This window comes from Durio zibethinus, chromosome 2, assembly GCF_047325235.1.
Source record: "Durio zibethinus cultivar Kanyao isolate XHJ-2024 chromosome 2, ASM4732523v1, whole genome shotgun sequence".
NCBI classification, from domain to species: domain Eukaryota; kingdom Viridiplantae; phylum Streptophyta; class Magnoliopsida; order Malvales; family Malvaceae; genus Durio; species Durio zibethinus.
This window is the reverse complement of record NC_143163.1, coordinates 38,709,167-38,722,192: the sequence shown is the minus strand read 5'-3', so window position 1 is coordinate 38,722,192 and position 13,026 is coordinate 38,709,167. Positions and strand designations below refer to the sequence as shown.

General features: G+C 29.4%; 1 protein-coding gene across 1 annotated transcript; it reads right to left on the bottom strand.

Moving 5' to 3' along the window:
* Nucleotides 1-714: 714 nt before the first annotated feature.
* Nucleotides 715-2,670, bottom strand: LOC111318329 (expansin-A15). Its single transcript, XM_089756340.1, has 4 exons — nucleotides 2,611-2,670; nucleotides 2,390-2,520; nucleotides 1,987-2,299; nucleotides 715-1,508 (listed from the first exon to the last, which is right to left on the bottom strand). The coding sequence occupies exons 2-4, from the start codon at nucleotides 2,514-2,516 to the stop codon at nucleotides 1,202-1,204; spliced, it is 747 nt and encodes a 248-aa protein (XP_089612466.1). The 5' UTR covers nucleotides 2,517-2,520; nucleotides 2,611-2,670; the 3' UTR covers nucleotides 715-1,201.
* Between the last annotated feature and the right edge of the window lie 10,356 nt (nucleotides 2,671-13,026).

Sequence of the window (13,026 nt, the reverse complement as noted above, 5' to 3'; positions counted from 1 at the left end):
ATTTGAATTTTCAAGTTTTTCATCTCTAATTTTCACAGAAGAGAATGAGAAATTTTTTTCTTGCTCGGTTGGCTTGGAACTGGGTGTGATAAATAGGAGGCTTGGTGGCTATGCAGCTTGAAACGCAGATTCCATGTGAGAGAATTTAATGCATGTCACTTTCTCCATAAATGCCAAGAAAATATTTAGTGTAGAAGAATTTAACCAGTCACCAGAGAGTAGAGGAGACGAATTTTAAACCATTGCCATTGGAATTAACTGATTCTCCTTTTGACATGTCACCCAAATTTCATCAGTCTGAAGAATTTGAACTCTATGGATTTGTGAGTTCTCGAAAAACTGCTAAACTTTTGCATGCATTGGCATTTTGGGTTTCTTTTTCACAAATGGATTGCAATTTGCAGAGCAACAGCCAGCGTCGACTGGTGGCTAGAAATTGCTACTACAAGAATTCTGAATTTTGGTTTAGACTATAAGCTAAATGTCCTGAACTGAACTTGGACAGTTAGGTGAGCCAGTTGATGTGTGCCAGGTAATGAAGCTCCCAACTAGTACTCAAAAATTGGTCCAAATAATGAGTCTTGCTCGCCAGGAGCTGGATTATCGGTACTTTTAGCTTTCGGAGTGATTGGCATCATCGTTTTGACAGCAGATTGTGCAAACATGTGGTATTTTTATCATGAGCAATTAAGGATAGAAATGATAAACCTGGAATCATAACAAATCAAGAGTTTACTTTCCATTACTAGTAGAAATTGCAAATTTACAAACTACTGTCACACAAACAAAAGCCTAACACATACTCAGCCAAAGCTGATCAAGGTGACCTTACAACAGATGCTTCTCAACATCTCAAAGGAGGAAAAAGAGGACCTATTACTAGTGGCGGGTGGTTAAAGTCCACCTCTGCCAGTCTCCTGCTTCACTAGAACAGAAGGAAAAATTACTATTACAATAGGGATCCCTTAAATGGGACATACTACCCCAAAAATAAACTAAACCCAAAATGATAAAAGGGCTATATAAAATAAGCCCTTATCATTTCTGACCCAAGAGGCCCAATATTTGGTCCACATAAATATAGTATAATCTACTAGCTGGGTATACTAAAAGGTCAAGCTAGTTAATACTATTTTGGATGGTGGGTATATTAAATAAATAGACTAAGACAATAAAGAGGCGGAGGAAAAAAAGTGTTCCTCTAGCGAAACTGGCCGCCAGTGAAGGTCTGCCCAAAGGACCAGCCAGCTGGAGCAACATTGTAGGAGACCACAGTACGGCCATCACTTGTTGTGACCTTAAATGAGAGGCTTTGCCCATTGAGATAGTTGTTGCTTTGCCAGTTCTGGCCCCAGTTTCTAGACATCGGCTGCCAACCAGTCCTGGAGCCTTTGATGGCCACGGCATGTACGTCACCAGCACCGCCAACGTTGGTGATGAGGACTAGGTTGAAGTAGGAGTGGCCATTAATTGTGAACCTGATACCTCCCTTTCTCCCGCATGGTACCCTAACAAAACCAAAACCGAACCAAAGATAAGTACTGTTACTAAATGTAGCCACTACTACCTGTTAAATACAGCTATTATTCACCGAGGAAACGGTAAAAGTGTAGTTTGTTTGTCTTGAAAAACAGAAACTAACCCTAAATTACCTTTTATTAGAATAGTTAGTGGGCCTCAAATGCTGCCAACAAATAAGGATTCGACCTTTTTACAGCAAAGCTCATAAATCGACCTTTTTATTGCCTTATAATGAGGTTTAAGAAGTTAAAAAAACTTAGGACCACCAGTTATGGGGAGCAGAAGAACTTGTTTCACAGCAGTTAAATTTGAAAATAGTAGAGGCTCATTCAAAGACTGGTTAGAGATCTAAATAACCCTCTTTGGAAAGCTCATTTAACAGGTGAGAAAAGGGAAAGAGTGACAAAATTACTTCAAATTTGACTTGAGTTTTTGGAAAATCAGAAGACTACAAATTAAACATACCTTCTGTAAGCAACAGGCACAATTCCAGCTCTGTATTGAGCAATGTGTTGGAAGACAGGCTGAGAAAGGTCAAAGTGATGCAGAGGAGGGTTGCACCAGCCTCCTGCATTGTTAGGGAGAGCATTATTTGGAGGGCAGAAATTGGTGGCTGTGACCACGATGGAGCCAGGCAGGCACCACTTGCCATCATTCATACATTTGATCTCATAACAAGACCCACAGCTGAGCCCATTGTTGAACAGAGCTGTGCTCAAAGCTGCAGTATTTGTCCCATAACCCTGACTATACAGGTTTCCATAACCACAAGCTCCACCTGAAAATAAAAGTTAAGATCAATTAGTCAAATAGGGTTCCCTGTTTAGCTGCAACTGTACAAAAAAAAGTTGCTTCATTTGGTGCATACCCATTGTTCCTGATGCATCACTCCCACCATAGAAGGTGGCATGTGCATTAATCCAACCACCACCATATCCATGTACAGCTGAGACCATTGCAAGAAAACCCAACAAGAAAACTCCAGCAAAAGCCATTTTCCTGCACACAAGTAAGTGAACTTTTAAGCACTTCGTTGAAGTCTCCAAGTACAAAACAAAACTCAAAATGTGAGAGGGCTAAGAAGATTACACGAAGATTAGAGGTCTACAAATATAATTGCTGAGAAAAAAAAATGTGAGGCAGTTGAGTGAAGGAAATGGGGAGGGGTGAGGGGGGATTTATAGAACTTTTTGGGAAGGTGGGGGGCTGGACTTGGAGGCTATAAGGCCACCGTTACAAGTTACAACTAAAACTACCTTCCACTTTTGAGCTACTGGGACCAAAAAACCAATAGGCTTATTTCCTTTTTAGAAAATATTTGTCCAATAATTCTGTTAACAAAATATTAAAATTTTAATTTTAATAATGTTAAATATAAAAAATATAAAAGTAAAATATCAACAAAAGAGAATTTGATTTATTGATAGATGTATGAATTATTAAGTTTTTCTAAAGTAAAAAATTTTACCAAAAAAATGCACATTTTTTACCAAAACAAGGAAAAACAAAGGCACATGCGAGCTTAGAAAGGCTGTGATTTGTGGGCTCAAAACGCGTGGCTTTGTAGCTTTCCAAATGGGAAATTCCCGTAAAATCTAAGTGGGACATAGCGGCTTTTGCCTCTATGCTGATTGCTGAATATACTTCCATACACACATGCAAAAGTAAGCATGGCACATTTGTCACAAAATTATAGATTTGTTAATTTTAAATATGATAAAATAATATAATCAGAAAAAAAATAAAAAAATTTATATTTAATTTTTATATTTTACATATATTAAATACAAAATAAATAAATTATCAAATCTACAAAATATCTTTTTCGCCCTTTTGTTCTCTCTGCCTTTTTCTGTGTGTTTTCCTCTCTTTTTCTCGCCCTTTTTTCTCTTTATCTCCTGTCAGTATCTCCCTCTCATTTCTTTATACTCCATTTACTTTTCTGAATTTCGATTTTATTTATTTTTAACAGCGGGTCTTTCGTTTTCCCTATTTCAATCTTTACAGTTTGGGTTTTACTTTTTTATTAATTGGTCCTGGCAAAGCACATGCTACATTTGTAAAACCTCTACATTCAACAGGAAGAGCAATTTTTTTTTTCTTTTTCTTCGACGTCGGTGCTTTTATGGTGCTGACTGCGGCCGTGAAGTAGGACTTGCACAAAGGTCGGTGAATTTAATACCAAATCTTTTCGTATTTTCTCTTCAGCTTTCAAAATTCTATTCCATACCCCTTCGTTTGTTACTGATCAGTTTCTCTAAAACACTTCACATCTACTCTTCCTCCCTCCAGGCCCCAAAATCATCATGAAAATTTAAAATGAAATTTATACAATTTGACACTTTTTACATTTGATGTTTATCAAATATCGAATTATGATTGTTGATGGTATTTTTTGGTATCTTAATTGAAAAGAGGTGAGAGATATTGAAAAGAAAGCGACCTAAACATGCAGTTAAAAAACACAGTCAGAAGATGTAAGAATTATTGCTTTGAGGCACGTTTTGATGCTCAAAGTAATATATCTGAAAAAAGGTAAATAGCGAAGGAAGAAGGAAGTGCAATGTACGTGGAAAACTTAAGAGGAAAGAAAACGTAAGTGTATAGTAAGTAGGAAGGGGTTCTCTCTCTTACGTACTTATACTTTCTATTATCTTATATATGAGACTGGATAATGACTTGATTGAATCATTTAACAGATGATGATAAGTGTATATGAAATTTCAAAAAGATTCACATAAATAATTACGAGTCACATTTAATAATTTCAATTGGACACAAAATATATTTAATGATTTTAAATAAATTAAAAATAAAATTTTTAATTTCGATACGATACTTTCACGATACATTAATGAAGACAATAGGTGAGTTGGGTATTAATGATATAGCAACTTGAATGTACATTGCTTGAGTGACTCAAAAGGTTGATTGTGTTAACTAAGAATTGATCGAATAAATGGGTATAACAATGATTATTAAAGTTAAAATTTTAATATTTTATTAATAGATTATATGATATTAAATAATTTTTTTTCATAAATATAGAGTTTAGCGAATAAATTAATTGATGTTTATAAGTGTCCGATAATTGATGTTTATTCCTTAAACACATGTATTTTGCATTTGTGTATTCGGTTTAATTGTAAAATGCATGTAATTTTGCTCATTTTCGAAATTGATTTTTATACACTAAAAATGGAGAAACAAAAATTGAAGTAGCAAGAGCAACTGTTACAGGTTAGAGGTTACCTGCACGTGTGTTGCTGACCTTCTTTTGAGCCATAACCTGCAACTGATTAAGAGCAAAATCTTATGTAATTAAAAGTTAATTATCCATAATTTTCCATCAACTGAACTATATAAAAAAGACCAAAAAAAAAAGCAATGGGGGCATAAATCTAGACAGCTCAGACGGATCATTAGGCAAATCATGATCTTATTACAAGACAGGATCTTGCATGTTGACAAAGGATTAAACTTGTGTTTTTTTAATTGGCTGGCGACATAAGAGGACCGTGATTCTCGGTGTATTAAGGAATCAAATCAGACTTATATTAAGAACAATCAAGTGTATATCTGCAACTGGTGGAAGTATCAAGATCCGCTGTTGTGACTTGACTTAATTGGAATCCCCATGGTGTTTCACAATAAAATATTTTCACTCACTGTTGAATTTGTCAGTTTATTTTATGCTTTTTTTTTTATTTATGAAAATGACATCAACAATATTTTATCAATAATTATGTTATTTATCGATAAAATATTAAAATTTTAATTTTAATAATAAAAATTAAAATCTTAAGAACTTCAAATATAAAAAAAAAAAAAATCACAATAACTTGAAAGACAATAAATTTGAAGTAGTTTCGAGTTGCTGGACTAATACAGTAGGTATTCAAACTAGAATGATTAAGAAAATTCCTCGTAGAGTTAAAATAGACTTGGTTCGTTGAACTCATGGCTATTATTATTTTAAAAATTTTCTTAAAGGGATATGAAGTCAGATTTTCAATAATTGACTAATGTGCTCTAGCAAAACAAGCATTGTAGGAGAGAATGACCCTTGTTGGACATGATCTTCTAGTTTTTGAAAAGAAATTTGTTTTTTTTTTTTTGCTTGTTGAAAGTAAAATCCATATTTTCTATCAACAATTATGTATATCTTTGTTCAAATGTTGAGGTTTTAATTTAAGTAATCAAATTTCAATTGTTTGCAATTTCAAATACAAAAAATAAAAAATAAAAAATCATTTTTTCTCTAAGCTAATTATTATCTTGAAATTTAAATTCAAATTTTTAAGGCATCTAAACTTTGTGAATTGAAATAATAATGAATAATCCCATCATTGGTTGAAAAAGATAAACAATACTTACATAGTAAATTATGGTTCAAGATTTTAAATTAATCAATCATAGTTTCTTCAAACTTTTTTTCTTTTTGCTTCCTTCAATTTATACTTGAAGTTAAAGTGCCCCTTTGACTAGCATAATAATCCCTAGGTGAAACACACTTATTCAACTTGATAGTGTCACAATTTTAATTGTTTAAGTGTAGTTTACTTTTTTTGAACATGATTAATTATCGAGCCGAGTTAAAAATCAAAAAAAAAAAAAATGAGGATTGAATGAAACAAATCATCTTCAACGATAATTTATCTTTTTAAAATTTAGTTAGTTAATTATGTTAGTTTTAAAATTAAAAATTTTTTGTTTTAGTTAATTATTTTAGATGTGCCATTTTTTCTATCAAAGAGCATTTCTTAAATCTTAAATCTTAAATTTTTAAAAATATATAAAAATAGAAAGAGTTAAAGTAAACCGTTAATCTAACAGTTTGAAACTTAGAAGGGTACTTGGCAGTTTGCGATTGCTTGTTGAAAGCGATATAGGGTTGCTTCAAGTATTCCAATTTAACAGCTGCACATGCAATACTTTTGGCTCTATTCTTGCAATTCAAAACTCATTTGGCTTCCTTTCATATATATCTTTTATTTTTAACTTTTTCCTTTTCTTTTCTAAATTTTTATTTTGAAATGTCAACTTTATATCTGTCTTCATTTCATAATTTTAGATAGGGCAATGATTAAAAAAAAAATTGAAATATTATATCCAAATAGTACAAATAAGACATTATTTTTTACAAAATTTTGTACTATTATTTAGATTAAATTATTGTCAAACATTTAATTTAAAATTAATTAATCTTATAAGCATTTAACTTAATTAATTATAAATAAAATATTTAACTTAAATATAAAATCATTAAAACGTAAAATTTAATAAATGCGGTTAATGCTACTTAATAACTATTAATTTTTGTCTCTTATATTATGATTTCCACAATTCAATACATTTTTTATTAAAAAAAAAATCCACCAAATTTGATTTTGAAATATTCACGTTGAAAAAAAATTAAAAACCTAAAAATTATCACAAAAGCGATGTCCAATTTGAAGAAAATCCCAAAACAAAATTATCACACTGGTAAAAAAAAAGTACTACTATGAGGAATATTTGATGAAACGAAAGGACAAATTAGTCATTGTGGAAATGGGCGATAACAATATCCACTTTACCTCTTGAAATTTTAACGGCCAATAACCAACTTGTCGTTTGGGTGTGTCAAAAGATCCCAACATCCTTTTCATCTCAAAATGTTCTTCTCTTTTTTGTTGTTTTGTCTGAAAGACTTTAAGATTTGATCTGAACCGTTCAATCTCCGGCGTATCTTTACTGATTATCCATGCCGTGCTACATTTTTCTTACCTTCCCTCTTTCCTCACCCATTTCACTGTTGCTCAGCCCTGGTGCTCAATTGGATTTTGATTCTCAGCAACTAAAATTCATGTGGAAAAATCATTGCAATTTTTTACTAACAAACAAACTGTGTTTAATATTTTTTTTAATTCAAATTCAACCATAATAGTTTGATAAGATCATTTATATTAAATTATCGATTGATTGCGATATATGTTATTTTTATCTAAGAATTGAACAATTTATTTATTTGATTTTTTTTATAAAAAAACTATGTTTAGTTTTTATTTTTATTATTATTAGAAGGTGAGCTAATGTTTATTTTTATTAGAAAGAAGAATTTATTTAATTATATGTTGTTTTTTTTTTAGTTTGTTTATTTTATTGATTTTTTATATAAAAAATCCATTTTCAGTATTGTAGTCAAGATTTTTTATTAAAAAAATTTATTATTTAATTGGTATATATTGCCTTTGTAATATTAATTTTACAATTACCATTTAATACAATTTCAATCGTAGTAACAAACAATTTTTTTAGTTGTTTCGTGTATCATCATTTATATTTTTCAAAGTGAATAAAAAATCAAACGCATCTCAATCATTAAAACCTCTTATATATTATAAAAAAAAAAAAGGTGTATTGGAAGGTAAACTCGGCAATATAGTTTGCTTGATTGTTATTTTTTAAATTGACTCTTTATGAAATTTAATGTTAAAGGGTAAAAAAAATAAAAAAATAAAAAATGTTGAAATATAAAAAGTAAAATTATTAGGTGTTAAAAAAATAAAATATTACTTTCTTAGTGACTGCTCTATTGATCTTGTAAAAATATAAGAAATTTAAAATGCAAAGCCGGTAATTAGGTGTATAAGATTAAGGTGTAATTGAATCGAGTTAAATCAATATAATGAAAAATTCAAGTTAGAGCTTGATTCAAAATTTATTATTTAAACTCAATCGAATTTTAAATTTTAATTTTGAATTCGATTCGAAATAAAAATTGAATTAATCGATTTCACTCAATTAAATTTTTTTATCAAATAAAAAAATGAATTTGATTTTTATGTTTGACTTCAAATTTGATTATTTGTATTCAAACTTGTATTTGAATTCGAATTCATATATATATATAAGTAAAATAATAATTTTAATTAAAATAATTAAAATATATATTAAAATATATAAATTCAACTAGACTAGTTAACTACTTAAATTGAATATTAAAAAATTTAAATTCAACTTATTCGATAAATCGAAATACTCAAATTCGAGTTCAATTCGATAATTATCAAATCAAATTTAAATTTTATTCTAATCAAATCTAAACATTTACTAATATTGATAAATTGTTTATATCCTATGTCAGACTTGAGAAAGTGAAAATTGAAACTGATTCATTAACTCTGGTGTTCTTGATTTTACAATCACTATAATAAGATAAGAGACTGAGTTCTAAATTGGAGGGCCCAAATTAAACTCACAAATAGAAAGCAAAATCTTCCTTTTTTTTTTTTTTTTTTTTTTTTTGGGGATGCTGCCTCTAAATTCGCCCATGGCTTTTTTTTTTTTAAACACATCGCCTCTGGTTTTAATGATGTGATAAATTAGCCTCTGGTTTTATTGATGGGATTGCTTCACAGTAATAATCACCTGTCATTTCCTTTCGGTTATGCTTAATTTCGTTGTTTACTACCACATTACCACCAATTGGTTTAATGTTATTATATAAAAGAGATATAGCTGACTTTTTTTTTTTATCTATTTATATACAAATATAAAAATATAAAAATATATATAATTATTCAATATGTATTATTTATTCAACTTCAAATTTAACTTAATTTATTCATATAATTAATTTTAAAAAATAATATCAATAAATATGAAATTGTTTTTATATTATAAAATTGTGATTTTATCTATTCAAATACATATATAATATTAAGGGGGATTTGGTTCAAAAAAATTTATGCATTTTCTCTCGTAATCTTATTGTTTGGTATTTTATTCTAACGTTTGATTTAAGATAATCTAATTCTAAGAGAAAGTGATAAATTTCTAACAATACCCAAAGTTTTGAAATAAAAAATTCACTTCTCTTTATAGTATTCTAAAATTCCCATGAGAAAATTTGTATTATTTCAAAGTTTGATTTGAATAAAAAATTATGAAATAACTGTTACTATTCTGAAAAATATATATGAGAGTGACCGCAAATCAGTTGTGGATTTCTGTTGCTACAAAATTTTTTATATATTGCAATTAATGACGTTTGGTGCTAAAAACGTCTTAAATAATTCGATCCAAAAATTGAATGATATTATTTAAAGTGTTTTTACACGCCTTAAATAATCGATTAAAAAAATGTTAAAGAGCTAAAAGAAGAGATTAAACCTATAACTTTACTAGTAATAATCATATACCTTAACTTATTGAGTTACACTATTTTTTTTTAATTTTATATTTTAAATTTTATAAATAATGAAATGAATTATTTAAGATATTTTTGATAAAAAATACCTTAAATAATACGATCCAAACAAGTGAAATGTATTATTTAAGGTTTTTTTTACCAAAAAATACCTTAAATAATCATCTTTAAAAAATATTAGAGATTATTTAAGGTGTTTTTTGATCAAAAACACCTTAAATAATCTCATCATATTTTTAAATGACATTTATTTAAGGTATTTTTGGATCAAATTTGCTTTTCCTTTTAAAAAAAATAAAATGGATTATTTAAGCCATTTCCGAATCAGAAACACCTTAAATAATCTTTAATATTTTTTTATTAATAATATTTTTTATAAATAAAAATAGCTAAAAAATAAAATATTTATCTTCTTTGACTGTTAAAGGCATCATTTGTCATTTTGGTATTTATTATTAATAAAAGCTAATAAAAATTTTATCTAATATATGTTAAGAAGATTATAATAATTATTCAGAAATTAATATGTGCGTATTATCCCTAACAAAATGAGTGAATCTGAACATAAAATATTCTAAAAATAAAAAAAAACCTCAGATATTATATTTTTCTCCGAAATCCAAAATTTCTCAAACCAAACATCCCCTAACTGAGTGGCAATCACATCAATTGATATGTATATAGTTGGTTAATATATGGATTACAATTGCAGCAATTAGTTTTCTTCAATTATATATCTAATAGTGTATAATTGTAGGTTAATATATGAATTACAATCAGTTTAGGTTAAGTTTGAACAAAATAAAGTTAATTGTGTTTACATGGCAAAGTGGATTTAAGTTTTACTACAATGATCTTATATTTGACTCGTAATTTTCCCTCTTATTCAAAAAAAAAAAAAAGGTTACAAAGAATAAATTTCGTATATCACCTCTTGCATAAAAATAGATTGAATAAATTACAAAAACAAATTTACAAAAAAAAAAAATAAAGAGGAAAAATTGATATCCTATTTTTCAAAATTAATGAATTACATAATGATAAAATAAAATTCTATTGTTAATAAATCATCAGTTGATGAAAATTAAATTTTTAAAATTTAAAAGTTACCGTAATTTAAATTTTTATCGATATGATTAAAAGTTCAAGATTTTATTAGATAAAAATTAAGTTAATACTTAACTGAAAAAAATTTCATATTTTCTTTCTCACACCCACTTATTACTCATTTGTTTAATCATGTTTAAATGAGACGTTAATCTCACGTCAAATCTAATCTTCTAATTAGTTGGAGATTTGAAAAAAAAAATCAAATCTTATTAAGCAAAATGTCTTATCCCCTCTTTTTTTTTTTCTCTCTCCTTGGCCTTTATCTTTCTGGCTGTCTCTTCAACCCCCATGTGGTGTGTTGCTGTAGTGGTCATCATGTGCCTAATCATATCTTATTATGACTCTAAACCCATATCAAACATCCCCAAATTGCGATTGGTTTTGCTCTCCAACTTGACTTTTACACCCTTAAAACCAAGTTCAAATTAAAGCAATAAAGAGTGTTAAGTAAGACCAATCAATTCAAAGGAAAAAGAATTTGTGTTTCATGCTTAGTGCTGTCCTTTTCACCTCCATTGAATCAATTTTTTTTGAGACAGAGAATAAAGTTTCAGAATTGTTTCTGGAAGGAAAGGTAAAACCCGCCATTGAAAAAGCTGTAAAGAATCAGACAAAACCACTCCAACATTGATAGATTTTTCACCAGGCGTGAAGCTCAAACAACTGCCAAGCCATGCTCACATGCTTAGCAGACCACAAATTTGGGCTGCAAAGCTGAACAATTCTGAAAAACAATTCCCGAGTTATTGGAGAGCATCAGGCACTCGCCTGGAGAGGGCGTGGAAAGGGTTGATTCATGCCCGTGATCAATGGAGTTTTTGCCTTGAAAAGAGTGATAGTTTTGAATCTTTGGACTAGATATGCTTCTCCAATATCTCAACTCTTTTAACTACCTTAAAGGGTAGCTAACCTAACTACCTTCGGATTCTTTAAACACAAAAATTTGGAACTTCACCAAGTGCTCTAAAAGCATTTTCAACTACCCCATTGGATTCGGTGAAGAACACTTGGAAAACTTCTGGTCAGCCACTAACTCAAGAAGAGGGTAAAGAATAAAAAAAGGGTTGTTGACGGAATTTGTGTTTGTGGTTCAACGAGGACCGTTTGATCATTAAGGCCATTTAGTACAAACCCTTTTGATGACTTTTGGAGAACGTGGGGCTGCCGACACCAATGCTGCCGAATCATTTTCCATGGATTTTTTTTCTCTCTCCAACTCTTTCTTTGTCATTGCAGAATTTGATTTCAAGTTTTACACTGATCTTCTAAAAGCTAGTTGTAGGGTTTTACTTTGAATCCTGCTTTGTAATTTTAAATTGGTCAAGCAAAAAAGTTGTAGAGTCAATAAAAATAATCCCACCAACACCACGTTAAAATAAAATGGAGCTACCTTTTATTTTAAAGTATGCAAAACTAGATCAAATGCAAGAAACCCAGATTTTTTCTTCACTTTTTTTTTCTTTATTGCTGTCCACAACATTTTCGGTTTATCTTGCATTCACTTTTTTCTGTCTTCAGATGAGAAAATATGTGGAGAAACAGAATAGTTCTTTGCACAAAAAACCAATAATATCTGCAAATATTTGACCATATTAATTTAATAATTTAACCAGTGAGATTTTTTTTTGATAAAAAGAAAAAATATCATAAATTTATATGCTTAACATATGTCTTATCGATTATTATTCCATTGTTCTAGATACATTGAAAATTGGAGTTTAAATTTGAGTGAATTTAAATATCGACGGTGCAGTTGGTTTGGAATTAAATTGTATATAGAACCAAATTGTATTCAAGCAGCAGATTTGATGTGATTGATAACTGCGTTAGCCATAAGACATTAAATCCAATTTCGGGACTTCAACTAGTTTTCTTCAATTTCTATTGGTACAAATAAGATTTAAAAAAAAAAAAGTAATAAGTCTGGGAGCAATTGACAGCTACTCACAGCCTGGTGTTAGTGGATCATAAAAGGATTAGGTCAGAAATTGGATGCAATAAGGATGAAAACAGCTTTGATTTTTGAGAGCGACCAGGATTGAAAAGAAACCAACGTAATATCTATTTCAAGGGATTTTTTTCAATGTTCCACCTATATCAGCTGGAAGCCAAACATTTACATTAATGTGCTTGCATTTACGGTTCATCCAACTGAAATATATATATATATATATATACATGTATATATCACTATCTGATGG